The sequence below is a fragment of the Oryctolagus cuniculus genome, chromosome 20 (genome assembly GCF_051225735.1).
Source record: "Oryctolagus cuniculus isolate XC-2025 breed Fujian yellow rabbit chromosome 20, ASM5122573v1, whole genome shotgun sequence".
Lineage (NCBI taxonomy): Eukaryota > Metazoa > Chordata > Mammalia > Lagomorpha > Leporidae > Oryctolagus > Oryctolagus cuniculus.
Window position 1 is genome coordinate 10,884,492 of NC_142886.1, and position 27,895 is coordinate 10,912,386.

Consider the following 27,895-nt stretch of genomic DNA (forward strand, 5'->3'; position numbering starts at 1 on the left):
TGCATAGGGTAAACTGCCCCTTGTAACCCTCACTTCCCTTATCAGAGTGCAGAGTGCAGGTTCGAACAAGTCCTCCCTAAGTGCTCCTTTTTTTTTCTTCTTTTTTTCCTGCTTTGCTTCGCATCCGGATTCCTGCAAATGTATCCAGGGAGGCAGCAGATGACGGTCAAGTGCTTGGGTGCCTGCCACTCACGTGGGAGAGCCGGATGGAGCTCCAAGCTCTTGGCTTCACCCTGGCCCCGTCTTCGTTGTTGTGGGCCCTTGCAGAATGAACCAGCACACGGAAGATAATACTTGTCACATGAGCGGCTGGCACTGTGGTGTAGCAGGTGAAACTTCTGCCTGTATTGCCTGTATCCCATATCGACACCGGTTCAAGTCCTGGCTGCTCCACTTCTGACCAAGTTCGCTGCTAACAGCTTGGGATAGCAGTGGAGGATGCCCCAAATGCTTGGACCCTTACCACCTATGTGGAAGACCCAGATGAAGCTCCTGGCTCCTGGCCTCAGCTTGGCTCAGCCCTGGCTGGTGCAGCCATTTGGGGAGTGAACCAGCAGATGGAAGATCTCTCTGTCTCTCTCTGGCTGTCTCTCCTTCTCCCTTTGTTACTCTTTCAAAAAAAATAAATAAATCTTTTTAAAAATTTTGTGGTTGATGGTGTGTGGCTTAGTGGGTAGGCTGCTAATGGCCTGGGAAAACAGCAGAAGATGACCAAGTGCTTGGGCCCCTGCCACCCATGTGAGAGACCTGGAAGAAGCCCCTGGCTCCTGGTTTCAGATTGGCCCAGTTCTGGTCATTGGGCCATCTGAGGAATGAACCAGCAGATGGAAGATCTCTCCCTGCATCTCTTCCTCTCTCTATGTAACTCTGCCTGTCAAATAAATAAATCTTTAAAAAATTTTTTTGTCAACTGAGTGTATGCACGTATACATTAAATAACTATCTGAAGGGATTTCAAAAAGTTCATGGAAATGGTATGCAAAAATAAAGTTTATTGGTACAAAAATATTTTTAATCTATGCATAGCTTTTTCATAATATGCATTTTCCATGAACATTTTGCAGCTCCCTTATACAAGACATAGTTTCATTTTTTAATTTGACAAACACGAAGCAGAGATTTAGATATACTACTTAAACTCAAAAAGCATCTGTCCCATTGTAGGACTTTCTTTAAAGGCACACCCTTTCAGAATATATAAATATTGGAGTGAGCGGTTAGCCCAGCAGTTGCGACACCCACAGCCCACATCGGAGAACCTGGGTTCAATGCCAAGGCCAGTTCCTGAGTCCAGCCTTCCGCCAATGCGGACCCTGGGAAGCTGGAGCTGATGGCTCAGGAACTTGGGGCCCTGTTATCTGCATGGAAGACTGGATGGAGTGCCTGACTCATGGCTTTAGCCTCGCCCCACCCTGGCTGCTGGCATTTGGCGAATGAATCAGCAGGTGGAAGATTCTCCCTTTCTCTCTCTGACTTTCAAATTAAATAAAAACAATTTTTTTTAATTTGTGAAAAGGGAATTAAGAGATAAGTTCAGGGGCGGGCGCTGTGGGTCAAGCTGCCGCCTGCAGTGCCAGCATCCCATATGGGCACCGGTTCGAGTCCCGGCTGCTCCATTTCTGATCCAGCTCTCTGCTATGGCCTGGGAAAGTAGTAGAAGATGGCCCAAACCCTTGGGCCCCTGCACCCATGTGGGAGACCGGAAGAAGCTCCTGGCTCCTAGCTTCGGATCAGTGCAGCTCCGGCTGTTGTGGCCAACTGGGGAGTGAACCAGTGGATTTAAGACCTCTCTCTCTCTCTATCTCTCTCTGCCTCTCTCTGTGTGTAACTCTGACTTTCAAAATAAACAAATCTTTAAAAAAGAGAGAGAGAGAGAGAAGCTCATTTTGGTACAAAAAATTTTTGAGAGAATAGGTGTTATGGTGCTGCAGGTTAAACCACCTCTTGGGACATCCATGTCGCATATTGAAATGCAAATTCCAGGGCTTGGCTCACTTAGTTAATCCTCCACCTGTGGTGCCGGCATCTCTTATGGGCACCGGGTTCTAGTCCCGGTTGCTCCTCTTCCAGTCCAGCTCTCTGCTGTGGCCTGGGAAGGCAGTGGAGGATGGCCCAAGTCCTTGGGCCCCTGCACCCACATGGGAGACCAGGAGGAAGCTCCTGGCTCCTGGCTTCAGATTGGCATAGTGCCGGCCGTAGCAGCCATTTGGGGGGTGAACCAATGGAAGGAAGACCTTTCTCTCTGTCTATATCTCTACCTGTCAAATAAATAAATAAATAAATAAAATGCAAATTCCAGTCCTAGCTACTCCTGCTAATGCTCCCAGGAGGCAGTGGGCGATGGCCCATGAACTTGGGTTTCTGGATGGAGTTCCTAGCTCCTGGCTTTGTCCTGACCCAGAACTGGCTGCTGGGGACATCTGGAGAGTGAACCAGCAGATAGAAGACCTCTCTCTCTCTCTCTCTATCTCTCTCTCTCTCTCTCCCATTCTCTATCACTCTGCCTTTCAAAAACAAATACGTATTTTTTATTTTAATCCATGCAGTTATCTCATGCTATGAATTTTCCACGAACTTTCTGAAGACCCCTTGCATACATATTTTGTGTTATGTCAAAGACGTGCTAATAAGACCCAGCCGCCATTCCCTCAAACGACACTGCTAACTCGCTATTACCCAGGACGGACATGGTAACGGGGATAATTAAATCTGGACAATAACACAACACATTGTAGCCATGTGTCTCAACAGACATCCATACACTCTTAATCGAGCTATTATCCAATAGAAAGAGAAGAAAAATGTAAGGCCACCTCCCCTACGGCTTCTCTTGGAGACTACAGAAATAAAGAAAGCGACCAATTAAGGCAATAAAAACACACAGGCACACAGAATCCAAACAAGCCTAAAATATGTGAAGCATAAACAGGAAAAAGCCTGCGACTTAGCTATAACTGGGGAGAGTATCAACCGAGAGAGAATAATTTCCTCGCCACCAACCACAAACAAACAAATAAGTAAGAAAGGAAAACACACAGGACCAAGCCCGAGCTCCGTAAAGCCAGCCCGGGAGGTGACTCCCGGAGAAGGTAGCTCACAAGCACAGTGCACGACCATTCTGAACCTCGAATTCTTTGCCTTCGCCTGGAGGAAACTATGTTGTCCCTGGGGCACCGGCCCCCGCCAGTCAAATGCTGCATTTCTAGACTGAAATCACACCCCAACTTCCAACCCAGCCTGGCACGCGCTCCCCGATGGCGGGTTTCACACCAGCGTCCGTGACACCTGCCATCCTTGCTCCCCCCACACCCCCAGCCCGGACCAAGGCAACCTCCCACCAAAGCCTGCCAAGTCCGCCCCCCGCGGCGCGGCTCGCACTTCCTTCTGCACAACTCCTGGCTCACAGCCCGCCTTCCCCTTCCATCCACACCCGCAGTTCAGGCCTGGGAGGCCTCCGCGCAGCCCACCGAGCCGCTCCGCCCGCGCCTACACGCCACCCACCCACGCCTCCCCCTCCGTGCGCTCCCCCAGCCCGGGCCCCAGCCTGTGCCACGCCCCCACCTCTGCCTCCTTCACCTGCTCGGGTTTCAGCTCAGCGGTCCGTGTCCTGAAGAACTCCTAAGTCAACCTCAGCATTCTGTTTGCTTTCCTAAGTTCCCAGGGGGTCCTTCCCATGTCCATTTCCCACTTCTCTCCGTTTGTCATCCACACTGGAGAGCCAGGCTACCTGTGCTATTTACTGGCTGTGCGCCTCAGTCTTCCCATCTGAAGAATGGGCACCGCAGTGCCTCCGTCACAGACTTGTTAGCAGGATTAAGTACCTCTGTGGACACAGATCAGAGACAGAACAACTGCAGCCCACAGGCCAAATCTGGCCTGCTTACTTGTTTCTGGAAATAAAGCTTTATTGGAAAACAGACACAAGCCATTGCTTCAAGTATTGCCGACGACTGTTGTTATGCTACAGTGGCAAAGTTAAGTGGCGGCAGACAGAGACCATATGGTACTCAGAGACTAAAATGTTTACTATCAACCCCCACCCCACCCCAGAAAACCCTTGTCAATCTGTGGCAAAGATGGTGCTTCATCCACACAAATAAAAATTAGTTACGGGGGCCAGTGCTATGGCGTAGCGGGTAAAGCCACTGCCTACAGTGCCAACATCCCATATGGGCTCCGGTTCTAGTCCCGGCTGCTCCACTTCTGATCCAGCTCTCTGCTATGGCCTGGGAAAGCAGTAGAAGATGGCCCAAGTCCTCAGGCCCCTGCACCCGCGTGGGAGACCCGAATGCAACTCCTGGCTCCTGGCTTTAGATCAGCTAAGCTCCAGCTGTTGCAGCCATTTGGGGAGTGAACTAGCGGATGGAAGACCTCTCTCTCTCCCTCTCTGCCTCTGCCTCTCTGTGGCTCTGCCTTTCAAATAAATAAATCTTTAAAAAAAAAAATAGTTACAGCGCACCTTGAAAACACTGGGCTCAGTGACAGAAGCCAGTCACAAAATACCACATACAAGGGGACTTCAAAAAGTCTGTGGAAAATGGAACAAAAAGATGATTTATTTTGTTGCAAAAGAAATGCTGAAGTCCGCGCATGCAAGGATTCTTCCAAGCGTTTCTGGAGAATGCTTATTAGGAAAATGTTCATGAAAATGCCTCTCGGGAAAAGCCCAGGCGCGGATTGGAATAAATGGTTAAAGGGCTGGGGGAGGAGGCAGCTTTTCCTCAATGCAGAGACTGGAACGCTTTGTGGAAAAATCGGTGACGTACGACTGATGGTTGTCACGGGAGTGAACCACACCCTTGTACAAACACCTGGGAGTCTGACACTCGGTCTTTGTTTCTAACCTCTCTGGAACGCAGCTCCTGGCTCTGGAGGCAAATCTTGGGTTTCGAGCATAGAAGAAGGCACCCAGATGACAGATAAGCAGCCCAGATTCTGGGCGCTATTTGTCTCACCCGAGTTGCTCAATAAGCATCTGTGGAATTAAATTAAAAAATCACTGCATCTCATGTAACACCTTTTTTTTTTAACTCTTCACTACCTCTTATCTACCACGGCAAACTGCGAATGCCTTTCTTGTGAAAACCACGGATGTGAGCCTGAACACCCGGGCAGTGAGCCAAGCGCCTCTGACTTGCTAAGCGCACAAGAACCAGGCTGCGCTGCACAGAGCCGCGCTGCGATTGTAAATCAGGGACTCCGACAGCAGGGAAAGCCAGAGTGACTCAGCATTATTGTTCCAATGCAGGCTGCCTGCCGGGTGTTCTGCTTCCCACCCTCACACACCTCCTTGGAGAAACGACTCTGCCAACTGATGGGACTGATTTCCAAATGGGACTCGTTCTCCAGACAGCGGAGGGAAAGAGAAGGGCCTGGCAAAACCAGTGATGAGCTAATAGACTCCGAGTCGTTAATAGGATGTGTCTCAACGCAAATCCACTATGCCATGGGGCTATCCTTTCTCTTTCTTTTTTTTTAAGATTTATTTACTTGTTTGAGAGGTAGTTACAGAGAGAGAGGTCTTCCATTGCTGGTTCACTCCCCAAATGGCTGCAACAGCTGGAGCTGCGCTCACCCAAAGCTAGGAGCTTCTTCCGGGTCTCCCACGCGGGTGCAGGGGCCCAAGCACTTGGGCCATCTTCTACTGCTTTCCCAGGCCATAGCAGAGTGCTGGGTTGGAAGAGGAGCAGCTAGGACTTGAACTGGCGCCCATATGGGATGCCGGCGCTGCGGGCGGAGGATTAACCTATGATGCCACACACATGAGGGGCCCAGAGGGCTTGCTGAAGCAAGACATGGCCAGGAATCAATGGGAAGTTGGAGGTAAGGAAACATGACCATGTTTCATTAAAGCCACCAGTGAAGAGCTCAGGTAGGCATTTTATGAATGAGAAGAGGGCAGCACTCCCAGAAGAAGGGTTTTTATTCACTCCTCCAAGAAAGCATCTATCGAAAGCCTACTGTGGGGCCAGCACTGTGGTGTAGCAGGTAAAGCCACTGCCTTCAGTGCCAGCATCCCATATGATCGCCGGTTCAAGTCCCAGCTGCTCCTCTTCCAATCCAGCTCTCTGCTGTGGCCGGGGAAAGCAGTGGAAGATGGCCCAAGTCCTTGGGCACCTGCACTCTCATGGGAGACTCGGAAGAAGCTCTTGGCTCCTGGCTTCAGATGGGTGCAGCTCTGGCCGTTGTGGCCAATTGGGGAGTGAACCAGCGTATGGAAGACCTCTCTCTCTGTCTGTCTGTCTCTCTCTCTCTCTCTCTCTCTGCCTCTCCTTCTTTCTCTGTGTGACTCTGACTTTCAAATAAACAAAATAGATCTTAAAAAAAAAAAAAAGCCTACTGTGTCTCAGATAATATGCTAGGCGTCTCACATCTGGTGGAGGAGAAATTCAAATCCAGATGTGTCCAACTCAGACTCCATGTTCTTTTTATGAAACTTCAAAATCAGCTGAAATGACAGTCTCAGGGCCAGTCTGGCTGCCAACGTGTCTCCTCCTCTCCTTCAAACCCAAGCGTCTCCCAAGAGTAAATCTACACTCTCTTCACTTCGTTCCCTACCACCTACCACCCAAACCATTAGACGCCTGTTGCCTCCATCACTCCACTTAATTCTCAGCCAGGCCACCTACAGTATCCCCACTGCTGAACTCCACGGCCACCTCCCAGCATCGCCAACACTGCCTCCTACCCTCTGCTTCTTGGAACTCTCTTCTGTGGACTCCATGGTGCCACGCTCCTGTGGTTTTCTTCTGCTTTTCCCAACACCCCTTCTCAGGCTCTGCTTTGGGTTTATTGTCCTGTTTCTCCATCTGTTCTCCCTAGACACTTCTTCTCTTATTCTAGATATTTTCATCTATTCCAACGAAAGAAATTTTATTTTATTTGAAAGGCAGAAAGATGAAGAGAAAAGTACAGAGAGAGAGAGAGAGAGAGAGAGAAAGAAAGAGAGCTCCCATCTGTTTGTTCCCTCCCCAAATTCATGCAACAGCCACGCCTGGGCCAGGACAAAGCCAGGAGCTGAGAACTCCATCCAAGTCTCCCACACATGGGCGGCAATCACTGCTGCCTCCCAGAGTGTGCATGAGCAGGAAGCTGGAATCAGAGATGGAGCTGGGACTAGAACCCCAAACTCTGATACAGGAGGTAGGCAACCAAGCAATGTCTTAACCACTGTGCAAAAAAAAACCCATTATTTATCCACTAATGACGCCCAAATCTTTACTTCACTTACTGAGCTTCCCGCCTGTATGTCCCATTGTTGTCTGGGCACCTCCACTTGGTTGCTGCATAGACACCTCCGCTGAATATTTACAGACCTGAGTCATCACCCCTACCCAAATCCCTCCCCGATCAAAGCTGTTCTCCTATTTTTTTTTTTTTCAATCAATGGCTCTATCAACCACTCCTTTGCCTGAGAAGAAACCTGAATCATCTATGAGACTTCCCTGTCCCTGACTGTCCAACCTCTCATCAGGCAGAAGTCCTGACACCGTGAGATAGCTCCTGCATACCCATTTCTCCGCATCCCCATCATCACTAGACCAGGACGGCACTGTCTCTGAGCTGGACTTACCTGACCTAACCTGGTCTCTCTAGCTTCACACTCACTCCCGGGAAGCCTCCACCTCACACTGCAGCTTTTATTGGGGGTGTTAACCCAAGAGAGTGCTTGAACCCCCGAAGCACAGGAAACAGAAGAAAGGAGACGAGAGTTCGGCTGACTGAAGAGCTCCCTGCACAGCAAAGGAAACAGGGCAAAGAGATGACTAACAACAGCATGGGAGAAAACCCAGGCAAGTTATCCATCTCACAAGAGGGTTAACCAGAATACAGAAGCAACTCAAAAACTCAACAATAATAATTATTACGATGCACTTCAAAATGGGCAGTAGATGCAGGCATTGGCAGTAGTAGTTAAGACACTGCTTTGGGGGCTGGTGCTGTGGCTCACTCGGTTAACCCTCCACCTGTGGTGCCGGCATCCCATATGGGCACCGGGTTCTAGTCCCGGTTGCTCCTCTTCCAGGCCAGCTCTCTGCTGTGGCCTGGGATGGCAGTGGAAGGTGGCTCAAGTGCTTGGGCCCCTGCACCCGCGTGGGAGACCAGGAAGAGGCACCTGGCTTCTGGCTTCGGATTGGCATAGCTCTGGCCATGGCGGCCATTTGGGGAGTGAACCAACGGAAGGAAGACCTTTCTCTCTGTCTCTCTCTCTCTCACTGTCTAACTCTACCTGTCAAATAAAATAAAAAAAAAGACACTGCTTTGGACACCACATCCCATATCTGAGTGCCAGGGTTCAAGTCCCAGTTGCAGTTCCTAATTCCAGCTTCCTATTAGGGAGCACATTGTGTGTGTCTGTGTGTGTGGGTGTGTGTACCCATGCCTTTAAATTAATAAATAAATAAAATTTTTAAGTTTTAAATGTATTTATTTATTTGAAAGGCATAGAGACCCAGAGAGAGACACCTAGGGACAGATCTGCAACCCACCGGTTTACTCCCCAAATGCCTGCAGTAAAAATAAAATCTGCAATATCTGGGGCTGAGCCACGCTGCAGCCAAGAGCCAGGAACTCTGGGTCTCCCACTTGGGTGGTAGGGACCGAAACATTTAAGCCATCACTCACTGCCTCTCAGGGTGCACAGTAGCAGGAAGCTGGATCAGAGTGGAGGTGGGACCTGACCCAAGACACTCAGACCCGGGCTGCGAGCATCCCAAGAGGCAGGTTAACCTGCTGCAACTGCAACATCAGCTCCTAAAAATGTACTTTTAAAACCTAAAAATAAGGGGCCGGCGCTATGGCATAGCAGAGAAAGCTACCACCTGCTGTGCTGGAATCCCATATGGGCGCCAGTTCGAGTCCTGGCAGCTCTACTTCTGCTCCAGCTCTCTGCTGTGGCCTGGGAAAGTAATGGAAAATGGCCCAAGTCCTTGGACCCCTGCAGCCATGTGGGAGACCCGGAAGAAGCTCCTGGCTCCTGGCTTCAGATGGGCTCAGCTCCAGCCACTGCAGCCATCTGGGGAGTGAGCCAGCGGATGGAAGATCTCTTTCTCTCTCTCTCTCTCTCTCTCTCTCTCTCTCTCTCTGCCTGTCTGTAACTCTTTCAAATAAATAAATAAATCCTTTAAAAATAATAAAAATAAACAGTAGATCTAAACAGCCATTTATCAAGAAGACACACAGTCAACAGGTATATGAAAAAGAAGGGTTTAAACTAATCATCAGGGAGATGCAAATCAAATTCACAATGAGATATCTCTCATCCAGACAGAATGGCTATTAACAAAAAATAAATAAACAAACAACACAAAAGATAAATGCTAGTGAGAATATGGGACCCCCTGCACACTGACGGTGGGAATGCTAAATCAGTGCAACCGCTGTGGAAAAAAATAGAGAGATTCTTCCAAAAAATTAGAACCAGAATTGCTCCATGATCTAACAGTACTTGGGCCCTGCACCTGCATGGGAGACCAGGAGGAAGCACCTGGCTCCTGGCTTCGGATCAGCACAGCACGCCAGCCGTAGCAGCCATTTGAGGGGTGAACCAATGGAAAAGAAAGACCTTTCTCTCTGTCTCTCTCTCTCTCTCACTAACTCTGCCTGTCAAAAAAATAAATAAATAAATCACACAATGGGGCTGCACCATAGCACAGTAGGTTAATCCTCTGCCTGCGGCACCGGCATCCCATGTGCATGCCAGTTGTAGTCCCGGCTGCTCCTCTTCAAATCCAGCGCTCTGCTGTGGCCTGGAAAAGCAGTGGAGGATGGCCCAAGTGCTTGGGCCCCTGCACCCGCATGGGAGACCTGGAGGAAGCTCCTGGCTCCTGGTTTCGTATCGGCTCAGCTCCAGCTGTTGTGGCCATCTGGGGAGTGAACCAATGGAAGGAAAACCTCTCTCTCTGTCTTTCCCTCTCACTCTCTGTAACTCTACCTCTCAAATAAGTTAAATAAAAATCTTTTTAAAAAATCACACAGTTCCCCATAAATATGTACAACTTCATATGCATGTTTTAAAATTTTTTTTAAAGATTTATTTATTTATTTGAAAGTCAGAGATATAGAAAGGCAGAGGCAAAGAGAGAGAGAGGTCTTCCATCCACTGGTTCACTCCCCAAATGGCCACAACTGCCGGTGCTGGGCCGATCTGGAGCCAGGATCGAGGAGCTTCCTCTGGGGCTCCCATGCAGGTGCAGGAGCCCAAGGACTTGGGCCATCTTCTACTGCTTTTCCAGGCCACAGCAGAGAGCTGGATGAGAAGTAGAGCAGCCAGGACTAGAACTGGAGCCGACATGGGATGCCAGCACTGCAGGCGGCGGCTTTACCTACTATGCCATAGCGCCAGCCCCCATGCCCTTTATCTTGTAAGGTAAAACTACTGACGCCCTGTGCAGAAAAGGTGGAAAAAAAACAAGGCATGACCAGTGAGGGCTGCTCCATCCCACAGGTGAGCAGCCAGAGCATGTGGCCACTCTTTCTGCCATCTTCCTCCCACGCTTCTTCAACACGCATCACTGCACTGACCAGGAGAGAGATCATTCATCCAGAATCTGCTGTCTCTTTTCCAAAGACACACACATATACAACTTCAAGCACTGCGTCTCTCTGACAAAATCGCTCCCATCCTTCTATCCACTGCTTTTAAGTGACTCTAAAAATACCCAGTGGTCGTGAACTTCAGGTCTCATACACACTGAGAACCAGACCTTTGCCAAATTCCCCTGGACAGGTTTAGAAAAACAGTCATTCGGGAAACTGGCACTGCCAAGTGTGGAAATCAGATGAGGGAAATTAATATCTCAAAGACAGACGTTTCAAATGGCCCCCAATTTTTAGAGCTTTCAGCCACACAACCCACCAAATGGTTCTGAATTGAGGTACTACATTCACTTGCTAATTCCCCGTTTTCAGAGTAACATTGATGCATGTTGGATTTTCCTCTAACACACCACTTCAAGCTCTGGGTGATTACCCTCCTGCCGACACGCAGGCATACACAAATGCTCAAGAAATCTGCTATCCCATGGGGCTAACTAAAAAGGATTTTTACTTCTACGAAGAGTGAATGAGATCTTTGCTAGCCCACTTTACAGCACTCTCAATGACCCTGGATTTATCTTGCCCTAGTTTTCAAATGTAACTGACCCGGAACAAAGCTTATCTCCAACTCCTGGAAAAAACAGAACCAAAGTTCCCAGAAACCAAGACTCTGTATGGAACCTAAGGGGGGGCCGGGGAAGTGCATTTTTTTCCTGAAAACCACTGCACAGTGCAAATATCACAAGAGCTCTGTTCTTTTCATGTAATTGGAATTTTTTTAAGATCATAAAGTTTCAGGCCGGCGCCGCGGCTCACTAGGCTAATCCTCCACCTTGCAGCGCCGGCACACCAGGTTCTAGTCCCAGCTGGGGCGCCAGATTTTGTCCCAGTTGCCCCTCTTCCAGGCCAGCTCTCTGCTGTGGCCAGGGAGTGCAGTGGAGGATGGCCCAAGTGCTTGGGCCCTGCACCCCATGGGAGACCAGGAGAAGCACCTGGCTCCTGCCATCGGATCAGCGCGGTGCGCTGGCCGCAGCGTGCCGGCCGCGGTGGCCATTGGAGGGTGAACCAACGGCAAAGGAAGACCTTTCTCTCTGTCTCTCTCTCTCACTGTCCACTCTGCCTGTCAAAAAAAATTTAAAAAATAAAAAAAATTAAAAAAAAGATCATAAAGTTTCACAATATCAAGGCAAGCAAAACTCCAAGAAAATACAGCAAGAGACAACATCAACTACTATGATTATCAACAGGAACTTTCTGGAAGTTTCTATGCTGGTACAGTACAACACTGACAGCCAGTGACGGGCACAACTTGATCATTTTCTCTGGGTTGAATAAATCTAGTCAGCCAAAACAGCCCCAGAGATGATTGGCTTTTATTCATAAAAACTGAGCCGTTTGAACTAGTTAGGGAAGCAAACGCATTATCTGCAAATACACAAATTTTCTTATTCTTCATTCATTATTTGGAGCAAAATCTCACCCTGCACACTTGGCTGCAAAGGGGCAAACAGTCCACCCAGAAGCCTTTTACAAACTTTCAGAAGTGCATGGGGGAAAAGTGCAATCAAAAGGTACGAAAGGTAATTTTATTTTGCTGTATTTTTTTTAAATCCCTGCACCTTCTTCATAACATGCATTTTCCAAGAACTTGTTGAAGACTCCTTGTATGCATAGATTGCAAAATTTCCTATGCCAAAATAACTTACCTTTTAATTCCATTTTCCGTGAACTGGATCAAATGCCCTTGTATTAAACCCGTCCCTCTGTCTCGGACTTCACAGCCACAAAACAGAACAGACTTTTTCCCAGGAACATGACACTGAAGCTGTCCTTAGCCCCCAGTACCAGGGACACACCTCACTGCTTCGTGTCTAAACAAATCCATGTTTCCAACCTACTTCACAATTTTCATGAACCCTGAACAGCTTCCCTGGTTCAGGGGACTTTATAGACCTTGTTTTTTTTATACTGGGGTGGCCACTCAGTTACTCATTATACAACTATTTATTGAAAGCCTAAAATATTCAGAAATTTCAGTGGCAATAAACACACACGCATTTCAGATGCCCCTACCTAAAACACACTCAGAGAATCAGAAAAGCTCAGGAGTGTGATTGATCAAGTCACAGCACAGAGCAGAGCAGACAGGAGGGAAGCAGCGACTACACGAGCTCAGGAAAAAGACAACAAACTCCAGGGAAATTCTCAACACACCGCTCACTTCCTACAGTAGGAGAATCACACAGGCACTGCTAAAAGTTCATGGAGAGAGATCTCAAAGAGAAGCTTATTTTGGTGCGAGACCCGGCTGCTCCTCTTCCGATCCAGCTCTCTGCTGTGGCCTGGGAAAGCAGCAGAAGATGGCCCAAGTCCTTGGGCCCCTGCACCCACGTGGGAGACCCAGAAGAAGCTCCTGGCTCCTGGCTTCGGATCAGCGCAGCTCCAGCTGTTGGGGCCAATTGGGAAGTGAACCAGTGGATGGAAGACCTCTCTCTCTCTCTCTCTCTCTCTCTCTTTCCGCCCCCTTCCTCTCCCTCTCCCCCTTTCTCCCTCTTTCTTTCTCTCTCAAATAAATTCAATTAAAACCAAAAAAAAAAAGAATGACTAGATCTGCATCTCAGGTCATTTTCTCACTGCACGACACCCACTGGCAGAAGTCCACGGAGCTTATGTATTTCTCTCCGATCCCCAATCTATTCCTCTTTGTACCTGAACACCGAGCACGCTGCACGTGGTTGGCACTCAGCATTTACCAAACGACCCACTAGAAGCAAACCTTACATCTTAGTAGGGAGCTTGTAGTCTAACCCACTACACGTGGACTACTTTTTTTCTCCGAGAGTAGAGTTATTTCTTTATTTCAAATGGGCAGATACCCATTGGATGGACATATCATGTACACCTTGATGTTTTGAATACATGTGTGTTGTGGAATGGTTAAATCTAGCAAACTAATGGCCTCACATTTTTATGAGGAGAGCATATGATATCCACACTCTTTATGATCTTCAAGAATACTATGTCATCAACTATAGCCACCTCGCTGTATGATCGGTCTCTTGAAATTTATTCCTATCTAACTGCAATGATGCCTCCCTAACATGGCTAATTGTAATGTTACTGAAAACAACACATAAATGGCAAGCGTCCCTTCAGCTGGCTGCTCAGTAAATAATGCATACATTTAGATGGAGCAATAACCTAACTACAGACTCACACTCCACTGCTGAGCCCCACCAAGTAACGGCAGCTACCCAGAAAGCATGGGGGGCTTTTCAGTCTTCTAAAACGTCATCCAGACAGTAACAGCACTCAATAAGCCACATGAGCATTGTTGGAAATGATGCAGTAACTGGGCGGCTTCGTTTTTACACAGCTGGCTCCCCATTCACCAGCACTGTGCAGGATGCTACTAAGCCCCTCCTGCAGCGGCAGAGGTAACAGGATACACCTGCTTGCTAGATCCGTGTCTAGGTAATGATAGCATTCTGTAGCTGGGTGCTGTTTGCCAAAGCACTGGCCTGCTTCATTTTTGAAAACAAAATCATTTGCTTCTGGGATAGGTGTTTGGCCTACCAGTAAGACACCAGTCATGAAGGCCATATCCCACCCTGGAATTCCTGGGTTTGATTCTCAACCACAGCTTCCTACTTAGGCAGACCCTGGGGGGAAGCGGTGATGGTTCCAGTAACCGGGTTCCTGGCACCCATGCGGGAGGCCTGGGTTGGGTTCCTGACTCCTGGCTTCAGCGCCCAACCCCAGCCATTGCAGTCATTATCAAAGTGATAGGAGCTCGCTCGCTCACTCTCTCTCTCTCTTTCTCTCTCTCAAATAAATAAAATTTTTTTAAATAATAACTTGCTTCTGCTACATAACTATTCTGTTATACAATGCCTGTCCTTTTATGACCAACAAGTTACATTTGTTTGTTAAAAAAGAAATAACAGGCGGCTCCTCTCGCGGGGATTGGCTGTTGGCGGCGTTGCGGCTAAGCTCGTGTGCGGCGGCGGTGTCGGCAGCGGCTGCAAAGGGAAGAGTTTGGCGCGATGTCTCATACCATTTTGCTGGTACAGCCTACCAAGAGGCCAGAAGGCAGAACTTACGCTGACTATGAATCTGTGAATGAATGCATGGAAGGTGTTTGTAAAATGTATGAGGAACATCTGAAAAGAATGAATCCCAAAAGTCCGTCTATCACATACGATATCAGTCAGTTGTTTGATTTTATTGATGATCTGGCAGACCTCAGCTGCCTTGTTTACCGGGCTGATACCCAGACATACCAGCCTTATAACAAAGACTGGATCAAAGAGAAGATCTACGTGCTCCTCCGCCGGCAGGCCCAACAGGCGGGAAAATAATGGAGTGGAAGCAGTAGGGGGATGGGGGTGGGCTTGGAACACAGGTGTGTACAGCGTGCTGTAGTGGGAGTTTTGTATTATAGTGATCCTGTTTCCACTTGGTACACTCTAGCCAGATTGAATGTATCAGATGAAGTGTGAGAATGTTGTTCAATCTGAAACCCCCATTGCCCCTTTTTTCTTTTCTTTTTCTTCCCTTTTTTTTTTTTTTACTTAAACATTTTTATGAGGATTTAGATGGAATTTTTTTGTCAGTTAATGTTGGTTCCAGAGCTTCAGACTGTTGAGATCTGCTTTATAACAGTCACTGTACTAACCCTTGGAGATGGGGTGGGGGGTGGCTCAGTTTAGTTACATCCTCAAGGCAAACTCTTAGTGGAAAATAAATGTTCTTTAGTTATAAAAAAAAAAAAGAAATAACAATAACAATAACAAATAACAATACACGAGGGAAGCTCCCCAAACAACTCAAACACCCCGCCATTGACATTTCAGCTTCTCAGGAAGAATCAGCCAAGTTCACTCATTACTGTGATTTTCTTCTTTTTTTAAGACTTATTTATTCAAAAATTAGAGAGAGACAGAGAGAGATCTTCCATCTACCGACTCATTCTCCAAATGGCGGCAATGGCCTGGATTGGGCCATGCTGGAGTCAGGAGCCTGGAACTCCACACTGGTCTCCTATGTGGGTGTCAGGGACCAAGCCCTTGGGCCATCCTCCACTGCTCTTCCAGACATCAGCAGGGAGCTGGGTCAAAAGTGCAGAACCCGGGACTCGAACCAGCACCCATATGGTGTGCAGCATCACAGGTGGCGGCTCTATCTGCTGCATCACAACACCAGCAGCTACGGGATTTTCTAATGGGTTCTCCACCTGCGTCATGCTGTTCATCTTTTAAAAGCATAGACAATTCCCCAGAACTCTTTGTAAGAAACCGTTTATCTGCACACTTTACTTTTAGTGAACTGACACAAATACGTAATGGTCTTCTTATTTGATTCCTAGAAAAGCAGTTAATAAAAGCACAGTGAATAAAGTGAACAATGTGCACATTATGTGTGCGACCACAATTATGAAGGAGCTCAACCTGAAATCCTTGGAGGAAATCTACCTTATTATCCATAGCCAATCGCTGCAAAGTCCTATTGAGTCTTCATGGTTCCCCATACTTTCTTTTTTTAAAGATTTATTTACTTATTTGAAAGTCAGAGTTACACAGAGAGAGGAGAGAGAGAGAGAGAGAGAGAGAGAGAGAGAGAGAGAGAGGTCTTCCTTCCATTGGTTCACTCCCCAGTTGGCCGCAACGGCCGGAGCTGCGCTGATCTGAAGGTAAGACCAGGAGTCTCTTCCGGGTCTCCCAGGTGGGTGCAGGAGCCCAAGCACTTAGCCATCTTCCACTGCTTTCCCAGCAGAGAGCTGGATCAGAAGTAGAGCAGACTCGAACCGGTGTCCATATGGGATGCAGGCACTGCAGGCGGTGGCTTTACCCGCTAAGCCACAGCGCCGGCCCCTTCTCCCATACTTTCAATCTCTCCACTGTCATCCCATCTCAGGCAAACATCACCCACCACCTAATGTTTGCCAGCGCTTCCTAACTGGTTTCTCCAACTCTATTTTCTTTCCCTTTTCCAGTCTACCTATACTTCAAAGCCACAGTAAAGCCCTTAGACACAACTCCAACCCAAGCTCATGTCACTCCCAACTCCCAAGACCCAGGAGCCGTGCCCTGCCTAACAGCACAAGCTCTAACTCTGTGTGCCTCAGGTCAACTCCTTGAAGGATTTAACCAGAAACACTTCTCAAGGGATTTCTACCTTGCTCTCAAAGAGCACTGAATAGCAAAGATTCTCTCCAACTTGGAACTTCTGTGATACTTACCCGACTTCACCCCAACGGTTTCCATCATCACATTCGCCTGATGCCTCACAAATTACTCCCTGGACATCCCTTTCCCACCTGAAGGATCAGTGGAGATGTTCTTTCAAACAAAATAGGCAGTTAGTATTTTCTTAAAATAAAATAGAAGGAAGAACTCATTACTGTGCCAAGGGAGAAATCCCAATGGAGAGAGTTAGAGGGATTCGATAATGAAAATATGGCTAAAACAAATAGTTTTTAAAGACAGCTATTTATTTAATGATTTTAGTGTCTTGAATGCATATGTCTCAAATTTATTAAAAATGTGGGCCATTCAGAGTAATTCAAAACACACATGAATCCATGCAAATTCATAAAGACCATTCCTTTCTCTTCCTAACCCTTAGCAACTCCAATGCTCTTCTCCCCATTAGAGGCAAAGAACATAAACAGGCCCCTACCAAAAGTAGCCTGAAACTCCCTTCATAGGGGTCTTTTCTCCAGGATCCCACAGAAGACGAGCAAAGAGCGAGAACTCACTTGCTTACCGTCCTCGTAGGGATTTCAGCAAAGCGCAGCCTAGAGTTCAGGCTCCGGTTTGCACAGCCTATCAGCGGTGAATCAGACAGCTTAATACTCTCAGGGTGTGGCCACAACGGCCTCGCCTTAGATGAAGTTTGTGTTGGAATAAAGTAGGCTTGGGAGGTCAATTAGGCCATGCCACTGTCTGTGTCTGCCTCTTTCATAGAAGGTTCTGAAGCGGAACGGGATAAAAAAAAAAAAAAAAACCTTTACATAAAGTCTCTCTTCTCATAAGACCCCAAGGACCGTCAAGCACGTGTGAGTTCTATGACAGGCACCTCTGCCTGCATAGCAAACAAAGCCAAATGTTTCTCCAGCTAACACCTTTGCTTAAGTAGTACATGATGGAAATAACATCTATCAATTCTTTTTTGCCCAAATAGCTCATAATCCTGCCATGAGTTCGAAGTTACCATTAGAAATATATACAACTTCCTTCCTCCTCCCCCTCTCCTTCCCACCCTTCCTTCCCTCTGTCTGTCTGCCCACTGAAACAACACGAGCTACGAGAGCCATAACAAACCCACTGCCAACAACACAGCAGTTGACCCTGGGAAATCAATTCTTGTCACACTTCAGCTTCCAGTCCCTAGGCATGGAAACTCTCCATGTGGTTCCTCTCTCAGGTGTACCCAGTTAAGGGGGAACAACCCTTCCACGGCAGCCACTTGAAGACATCACAGGACTGGCTGCCCACCTGTCCCATCAGGGCAATGCGCGCAGCACTCCCAGCCCCTGGATACATCCTCCTGACTGGTGGGTGCACGTACAACACGTTACATTGCGAAACAGCCCGGGCTAGTCTCCTACAGTACCGCAGGTTATATAACGGAGTACAATCCGAAGCGTGCTAGGAGAAGCCACTCATTTCTCAGTGAAGTGCAAATTAATTGCAACTGCATTGTCAACCAGAGAGCACTAATGTGACTTGAAGTTGCTCATCCACCCTCTGGATGGAAAAGTTTGCTACCGTTGACAGGATAAAGCTAAGATTACATGTTTGCTAGAAGAAGTTGCCTCTCTCAGATTGTCCTTCGAGTTATGTCAGAGGGGGTACAACACGGTAGGGGGTAAAAAAACACCAATATTGCAAGTCAAAACTTGGGCCGGTGCTGTGGTGTAGCGGGAAAAGCCGCTGCTTGCAGTGCCGGCATCCCACATGGGCACTGGTTCAGGTCCTGGCTGCTCCACTTCCGATCCAGCTCTCTGCTACTGCCTGGGAAAGCAGTAGAAGATGGCCCAAGTCCTTGGGCCCCTGCACCCACGTGGGAGACCTGGAAGAAGTTCCTGGCTCCTGGCTTTGGATCGGCACAGCTCCGGCCATTGCAGCCAATTGGAGAGTGAACCAGCTGATGGAGAACCTCTCACTCTCACTGTCTCTGCCTCTCCTCTCTCTGTGTAACTCTGACTTTCCAATTAATAAATAAATCTTTAAAAAAAGGATAGTAAGTATACCCTGAGTGCCCAAGTAGATAGAGCAGAACAGAGGAGGGAGTCACCTCCTGGCCTGGGAGAGGCCAAGAGCTCAAGGACAAGGCTGTCTGGTTGACCTTGGGACAGATGAAGGACCGAGGAGTTGGATTCTTCCAGGGTTGGAGGACGGACCAGAGGACCCCACGGGGAACAATCTAAACAGCAGCACATACACAACGAGGAGTGTGGCCCTACAAGGAAATGCGGGGTGGCCGCAGCAGGTGTTTGCGGGGGTGGGACGGGAGATCCAGGCAGAGAGAAAACAAGCCGCAGATGAGGAAGGGCTGTGAGTCTACACCCTAGTGTGATGGAAGCCACTGGAGAGAGATGCCAGAACCAGGACAGTGAAACAGGAATTCTGCTTTACAGCTTTCCCGGGAGGTTTCTGCTCTAGCTAGGTGCCCTGCAAAAGAAGAAAGCCTGGAAGACGAAGATTTTGACTGTAAATACATAAGCAAAAATGACAGCGCCTTTACTGAGCCCCTACACCGTGCCAAGCCCTTAGCAGGCTGCACTGCACACCTGCAACACAGCTGTACCGCGGGCATTGTCATCCACACTTCCAAAAGTCTGCAGAAAATGGAATTAAAAGATAGGTTCATTTGGGTACCAAAAAATCTTGAAATCCTGCATACAAGGAATCTGCAAGCAGTTCAAGGAAAAGGTGTATTATGAAAAAATTATGCACTGTTGCATAGTGGGTAAAGCCGCCACCTGCAGTGTCGGCATCCCATATGGGCACCGGTTCAAGTCCCAGCTGCTCCACTTCCAGTCCAGCTCTCTGCTGCGGCCCGGGAAGGCAGTGGAGGATGACCCAAGTCCTTGGGCCCCTGAACCCGCATGGGAGACCAGGAAGAAGCTCCTGGTTCCTGGCTTCGGATCGGCACAGCTCCGGTTATTGTGGCCAATTGGGGAGTGAACCAGTGCATGGAAGACCTCTCTCTCTCTCTCTCTCTCTGCCTCTCCTTCTTTCTCTTATGTAACCCTGAATTTCAAATAAATAAATTAATCTGTAAAAAAAATAAAAAATTATGTATGGATTTCAATGATTTTTTTGCACTAAAACAAGAATATTTTTTAATTCCATCTTGCCAAGACCTTTCTGAAGTACCCACATATGAGGAAACTGGGACTCAAGAGAAAGTCTCTAGTCCAAGTTCAAACAGCTACTAAGTGACAGAGCCAGCATTAGAAATTAGACTTACCTGACTACTTATTGCAGCCAAAACTTTAAATGCAACTTCACAGGAAAATAAGAACACTTTTTTTTTTCAGTAAAGTGAAAACTTAATTCTAACTACTCATGAATATTATGACACTATTAAAAATCTACTCACTGAAAATTTGTAAAATTAGTAACTCAAGGCTACCTCTCAATAATTTAAGTATTTCTTACTCTATACAAATCCAATGTTTCCTTTTATAAGTCTGGAACTTATATTTTATTCCAAAACCTGTTGCTTTTCCATCTCATGATGGAAGTCAAGAAGTTAATCATTCAAAATGAATTTGTAATCAAAGAGAAAAATATCAGAAAGACAGTAATTTTTAAATCTTTATCATAAATCCCTCAAATGAATCTATGACTTTTAAGGAACATTCTAGAAGTGTTCAGAATACTATCCATAGTCTTAAAATTTCCTTTAAAATAGCTGGTCATAGCCTATCTCTTTTATAGCTGTTAACCTTACACAATCCAAGATTTGCTTCATCAACAAAAGTGGAACGGCTAGTGGCTGACAGATCTTTATAAGACAGCATAGGGGCTGGTGCTGTGGCATAGCATGTAAAGCCGCTGCCTGCAGTGCCGGCATCCCATATGGGCGCCAGTTCTAGTCTTGGCTGCTCCACTTCCGATCCAGCTCTCTGCTATGGCCTAGGAAAGTAGTAGAAGTTGACCCAAGTCCTTGGGCCTCTGCACTCATGTGGGAGACTAGAAAGAAGATCCAGGCTCCTAGCATCGGATCAGCCCAGCTCTGGCTGTTACGGCCATTTGAGGAGTGAACCAATGGATGCAAGACCTTTCTCTCTCTCTCTCTCTCTCTCTCTCTCTCTCTCTCTTTCTGCCTCTGCCTCTGCCTCTCTGTAACTCCTCGTTCCAAATAAATAAATAAATCTTAAAAAAAAAAAAAAGCACAAAAATGCCAAACTCCGTGAGAGGCCCTGGAAAAAGTCAGACTGTATTTATATCTGTGCACGCATGATTCCATGATTCAAATGCCATGCAGGTACCCTATTACCAGCATTCCCTTCTGTTATGGCAAAGCAAGGATGTGCATTAAAGAGATGCTGTGGGGGACCGGCACTGTGGCATGGCAGGTAAAGATGCTGCTTGCAGTGCTGGCATCCCTTATGGGCGCCGGTTCGAGTCCTGGCTGCTCCACTTCCGATCCAGCTCTCTGCTATGATCTGGGAGGGCAGTAGAGGATGGCCCAAGTCCTTGGGCCCCTGCACCCGCATGGGAAACCCAGAGGAAGCACCTGGCTCCTGGCTTCGGATCGGCACCGCTCTGGCCGTTGCAGCCAACTGGGGAGTGAACCAGTGGATAGAAGACCTCTCTCTCTCTCTCTCTCTCTCTCTCTCTGCCTTGCCTTCTCTCTCTGTAACTCTGACTTTCAAATAAATAAATAAATCTTTAAAAAAAAAAGACACTGTAGAAAACATCCAAAAGAAGTGCAAACCTCACAAAGTAGATCATGGTTAACTATTTAATTCTCACCACCAAGAAAAGACACGGACATTTCTAAAAGTTTATAGAAAAACAAAATGAAAAAAGAAGTTTACTTTAAAAATTTGAAATTCCCAGTCTTCAAATACATACATATTTCTATGAACTTTTCAAGGACCCCCCTCATATGCACAGATTTCAAGTTTTGTTGCACCAAAATAAGCTTATCTTTTAATTCTACTTTTCCACGAACTCTCTGAAGTACCCTCAGATGTACCAGCACTCTTAGGGTAAGAAAGCAAAGACACCGAATTCCTTCCAGGTGTTCGTGGCTTTCCTAGAGAGCTGACATAGCAAGAAAGACGTTTAAGGGAGCGGAATGGTTCCTACTATTGGAAAAAATACAGATACATTTTCAAAATTTCTCAGAAGTGAAACAGACCAACACGATTCACGAGAGGAGGAGAGCCAGACTTCCAGCGTTTCCAGGGGGGTTCCCCCAGCTCGCCTGAGTTACCTTGGAGTGAAATATGGAGATCATCGATGCCCACGGCCACCTGCTGGTCTTCGGCGGGAGCCACAGTGCTGGACGCCATGCTTCGACCCAGCGGAGGTTATATCCTGTCCATCTCAGTTAGAGAAGCGAACTGAAAGTGAAAGAGAGAAAACCTCATCAGGACCTCGCAGGCCTGCGTGGTGGCCAGAAGAGCGGCCACCTAAAAACTGCTCTCCCACAGCAGTCCGCCTTCCACACAGTGTTTCCTGAGTTCACAAAGAACAAAGGAACTACGCCTTCTTTTTGAATCATAATCAAGAACTTGCCCTGTGACCTATTCGTGCTCTTTGCAGTTGCTGGAGCAGGTCCAAAAGAACCAGCCCTGGGGACGCCGCTGGTGCTAAGAGGGAAAGCCGAGCGATTCCACGCAGTGACTCCTCCCGGGAGGCCAGGCTGACACCAGCTGATACCCTGGGCATCTGAGTGTGTGTGCTTGTGGAACCTTCAACCTGCAAAAGTTTTCTTTGAAACTATTTTTCTTAACTTAGTTCCTCTTCTGCTCCATAAATGTTGCCAATTTGCCATTTACTGGAAACAATAAGAGCTGAGCCTGCCTAGCTGGCAAAGAGAAACAAGCAAACAGAAAACCTACTATAGCAAAAAGAACACTGACAAACTATCTACGAAGTTGATTATTTGCCCGACCGCTATGTTCTCACCTACACATTTCTTCCCATAACTTTATCTGCACTCTCAAAGAATCATTCCAGTAAAAGCAATCCTTACCCCCAAATTCTTTAAAAGCATTACTTCATGTATATGCAAAGGTACTTCAATAAATTCAGGGAGAGGCTGGCGCTGTTGTGTACTGGGTAAGGCGCTGCCTGCAGTGCTGCATCCCACATGGGCACGGGTACAAGTCCTGGCTGCCCCACTTCCGACCCAGCTCCCAGCTGGTGCACCTGGGAAAGCAGAAGATGGCCCCAGGCCTTGGTCCCTGCACCCGCCCAAGGGAAGCTCTTGGTTCATGACTTCAGACTGGCCCAGCTCTGGCTGTTTCGGCTTTGGGGAGTAAACCAGAGAATGGAAAATCTTTCTGTCTCTCCTCTCTCTCTCTGACTCTGCCTTTCAAATGGATAAATAGATCTTTTAAAAAAAGAAAGGAAAGAAACAAAGAAAGGGGCTGGAGCTGTGGTGCAATGGGTTAAAGCCCCAGTCTGCAACACCAACATCTCAGGAGTTCGAGTTCCAATTCCGATCCAGCTCCCTACTAATGACCCAAGTGCTTGGGCCCAGCACCCACACGGAAGACCCGGAAGAAGCTCCTGGCTCCTGGCTTCAAATAGGCTCAGCTCCAGCCGTTGCGGCCATCTGGGGGGTGAACCAGCGGATGGGAGATATCTCTCTCTCTCTCTCTCTGCCTCTGCCTCTCTGTAAATCTGCCTTCAAATAAATACATCTTAAAAAAAAAAAAAACATGGTGCATGGATTTAATAATTTTTGCACCAAAACACATTTTAATCTCTTTGTTCAATGAACTTTTTGAAGTACCTGCCTACGTGCAGGGAATAAGAACACAACACTGATTCTCCCCATGCAGATGATCGAGTAACAAAATAAGCCTCACCAAGCACATGCAAATAAAAATGCATTAGGGGATGGATGGAGGATGGATATACGGACAGCTTTGTGATCAAGCAATTATTGCAAAACACTAATGTTAGAATCTGTGTTGCACATACAACTGTCACTGTAAAATCCTTTAGTTTTGCTGTGTATTAGACATTTTTCATAATAAAATGTTGGGAGGAAACACTGAAAGGTAAATAAATCTGAAGCCAACAGCTAAATACGATTGCATTAAATATTAAATAGACCATGTTTAAAAATGTAAAAGATAACAATCTTTTCATCATGTCTCCCTTGCTTTCATCCAAACCCCTTATATCATCACTCCCATGGGGCACAGTTGTTAAAAATGTTACCTACTAAATAACCTTGATTAATTACTAATCGACTTGCTTATCGGATGAATTAAGATGGATCAGAACCAGCCGAGATAAGGGTGTTTCCGCATTGAGCTCATGTGGTCTGAGCGAAAGGAAAAGCTGTTGATTAGTTCCCAAGAGATGATGTAGCCTGGTGCCTGATAAAGACAAAGACGCCTCCAGCTTGTGATAAACCAAGGATCTGCACTGCCCCTAGGACTCCGGAACCCAAAGTGGACACAAAACCCTTCTTCGATTTGACCAGAGGAAACCTGAAGTCCAGAATGAATTCCCTAGGGCCACCCCCCATTCCATGTCAGCGCTATTAAAAATAAAAGAATCACAGTAGTAGCAACGAAGCACACAGAGCACTTACTGAGGACTCTGCCCCATTCAGTCTTTGTTTGGAACCGTAATGATCCTGGAATTTGAAACACAGAGCTGCCAGGCACAGACATAACTCACAGCTGGCTAAGGACACACAGCCAACCAATGCAGAAGGGAAGATTCACACCCAAGTGGTTTCCGCTTCAGAGTCCACGCTCTGGATCAACATGCAATGGCAACTCCTAGAGCGAGCTGATTTGCCAAGGGTCACTCTCACTGTCTATCAAGAAGCATCTGTATAGGCCAGACCCCGCTCTCAAGGAATCCAATCGGAGAACGACAACTGAACGCGGTGTTTAAACCGAATCCTCTAAGACAGGTGTGTGGAGGGTGCTGGAGGCGGGGAAGGCAGCGCTTGAAGCTGAAGATGGGTGTGATGTCAGCATTGAAGTGGACTGAATCCTGACGATGGGTGTGATGTCAGCATTGAAGTGGACTGAATCCTGACGATGGGTGTGATGTCAGCATTGAAGTGGACTGAATCCTGACGATGGGTGTGATGTCAGCCATTGAAGTGGACTGAATCCTGACGATGGGTGTGATGTCAGCCATTGAAGTGGACTGAATCCTGACGATGGGTGTGATGTCAGCATTGAAGTGGACTGAATCCTGACGATGGGTGTGATGTCAGCATTGAAGTGGACTGAATCCTGACGATGGGTGTGATGTCAGCATTGAAGTGGACTGAATCCTGACGATGGGTGTGATGTCAGCATTGAAGTGGACTGAATCCTGAAGATGGGTGTGATGTCAGCATTGAAGTGGACTGAATCCTGACGATGGGTGTGATGTCAGCCATTGAAGTGGACTGAATCCTGATGCCCCTCAATGCCCGCACACTTGGGGCCAGTGTTGGGTACAGTGGATTAAGCCACCACCTGGGATGCAGGTGCATGTCCTGGCTGCTTCACTTCTAATCCAGCTTCCTGCTGATGGCCTGGAAAAGCAGTGGAAGATGGTCCAAGTGCTTGCGTTCCTACACCCACATGGAAAACCTGGAAGAAGTTCCTGGTTCCTGGCTTCGGCCTGGGCCAGCCCGGGCCATTGCAGCCATTTGGAGAGTGAACCAATGGATACAGGATCTCTCTTTGTCCTTCTGTCTCTAACTCTGCCTTTCTCCTTCTCTCTTTAATTCTGCCTCTCAAATAAATTAATTAATTAAAAAAATCACAAGGTAGAATCTTGATCTTCAATGTCAGTGTTAGGAGGTGCAGCCTTTGAGAGGTGATTATGTGATTTTTAGAAGTGTCTAGGGGCTGGTGCTATAGCGTAGTTGATGAAGACGCCGCCTGCAGTACGGTATCCTATATGGGCACCGGTTTGAGTCCCAGCTGCTCCACTTCCGATCTAGCTCTCTGCCATGGCCTGGGAAAGCAGTAGAAAATGGCCCAAGTCCTTGGGCCCCTGCAGCCATGTGGGAGACCTGGAGGAAGCTCCCGGCTTCTGGCTTCAGATCAGCGCAGCTCTGGCCACTGCAGCCAATTGTGGAGTGAACCAGTGGAAGGAAGACCTCTCTCTCTCTCTCTCTCTCTCTCTCTGCTTCTGTAACTCTGCCCTTCAAATAAATAAATAAATCTTAAAAAAAAAAAAAGGCAAACCCCACTTTGAAAATTGAATTCATTGGAGGAGTTAAATTATTGGCCCTGAATACTGTCTTAACCCTACTTGATCACAACCTGCTACAAGAGGTCACGCGACCTGGGGGGGAATGGTTGTCACGCAGGGCCAGGAAAGGCGGGAACAGGGTAGAGAAGACCAACTCGTTGCAAGATTTCTCAAGAATGAAATTGAGACGCTAAACAGACTGTGGAAACGCAAGACACAAAGAAAGGGGTGAAGGCTTTGCCAAGTGGTCGCAAGAGTCGCAGGCGCCTGTGTCAGCAGTGATCTCCAAGGCTTGGCCGCCAGCGCTGTGTTCGGGCTCCCCTGGGCGGAGTGAGGGCTGCTCCCTCATGGAAAAGCACAGCAAGCTTTATTTTCCCTCTAATTATAAAAGTTATCACAAGTGCATAACGAATCTAGGATCTGCGATTAAAACGAATGAGAATATTCCTTTAAAGGAATGATGGTGGAGGAAGGGTTTGGTGCGGCAGGTAAACCACCAATTGGGATACAGGAGGGCCTGGGGCTGAGTCCCAGCTCTGTTTCCAAGTCCAGCTTCCTGCTAATGCACATCCTGGGAGGCGGCCGGTGGTGGATCAGGTACTTCAATCCCTGCCACCCGCATGGGAGACCCAGACGAGTTCCAGGCTCCTGGCTTGACCCAACCCTGGCTGTTGGGGGCATTCGGGGAGTGAACCGGCAAATAGGAGATTCATTCTCATTCTCTCTCTCTCTCTCTTTCCTTTTCAAATAGCAGACGAAGATAAATTTAAGTGAACAATGAGCCATGTTCAGGAACATAACCGAAAGTTGGGCAGAGTGAACATCGTGGCATCCAAAAGCAAACGGCACCTGTGGTGTGCCCGTAAAAATCCGTGCACCTGTCTGCACACACATGTCGCTGACACGTGTTATTTTGAAACGACTTTGGTTTGCTTGCACAATATCTCTCACTATGCCTGTTGTATCTCTGAAACCTCAGAACGTTTAGTGAGTTTCCTTTTTCTACGGAAATCTTGGCATTTACTTTAGATTATTATGATTAGAATGTTTTCGGCTGAGAAGTGACATTTGAACAGAGATGATCTCGGACAAACGGGATGGTGAGTGATTCCTAATTCTTTCTTACTAATCCGTGTTTGTAAATGTTCAGACGATGGATGCATATTTCTGCTGAAACCAAAGGGGGTTTTTTTTACCTTTAATTTAATGAAATGAGGAGTTCTTTTTTTACTTGTAATTTAATGAAATCTTAATGAAATGAGGAACAGGGTGTTATAAATTCAGGAGCAGTCCTTCATATGCCAGAGAAACCACATTCCTATCTCCATAATGAGCAGAAAAACAGTCACCTGACGGGAGAAAGTTCTGAGTTTGTCACAGATTTCTAGAAAATGCACCCTACGGTCTTTTCTCCCGACAGCTCAGTGGGTCTTTCATTTTCTCTTCATTAGACACTTGGCCAATGAGCGCTGTCAGTCTAAGAATTACAGAGAAAGCACTTTGTCAGCAGTGAGATATGCGTCCAACCTTGTAATTTTTTTTATTTATTTGAGATGCAGAGCGAGAAAGAGGGAAATCTCCTATTACAGGCTCACTCACTCCCAAACACCCCTAATGGCTGGGGCTGGACCAGGCTAAATCCAGGAGCCAGGAACTCCACCCAGGTCTCCCATGTGGAAGGCAGGAACCCATCCACTTGATCCATCACTTGCTGCCTCCCTGGGGGTGGAATTCCAGTAGGAAGCTGGCATGGGGGCAGAGCCAAAATCTCCAGTGTAGGATAGGGTTACCCCAAGAGGCATGTTAACCTCTGCACCAAGCACCTGCCTTATCCTCTCTTTCAAGGCTGATCAGGGGACCAGTGTTGTGGGGTAGCAGATCAGGCCACCGCCTGCAATGCTGGCATCCTACATGGGTGCTGGTTCGAGTCCTGGCTT

At 47.4% G+C, this 27,895-nt stretch overlaps 2 protein-coding genes across 9 annotated transcripts in view; one reads left to right on the plus strand and one right to left on the minus strand.

Moving 5' to 3' along the window:
* Positions 1-27,895, minus strand: part of SYNE2 (spectrin repeat containing nuclear envelope protein 2) — a 392,381-nt gene that overhangs the window by 314,049 nt on the left and 50,437 nt on the right. For all 8 annotated transcript variants that reach the window (XM_051826403.3, XM_051826401.3, XM_051826405.3 and 5 more), the window contains one exon: positions 22,000-22,129. In XM_051826403.3, coding sequence (XP_051682363.3) covers positions 22,000-22,078 — 79 coding nt within the window. In that variant the 5' untranslated portion in view covers positions 22,079-22,129. The remainder of the gene's footprint in view (positions 1-21,999; positions 22,130-27,895) is intronic.
* Positions 14,477-15,336, plus strand: LOC100352197 (enhancer of rudimentary homolog). Its single transcript, XM_002719556.6, has one exon. It carries the CDS (start codon positions 14,586-14,588, stop codon positions 14,898-14,900), a length of 315 nt encoding a protein of 104 aa, XP_002719602.3. The 5' UTR covers positions 14,477-14,585; the 3' UTR covers positions 14,901-15,336.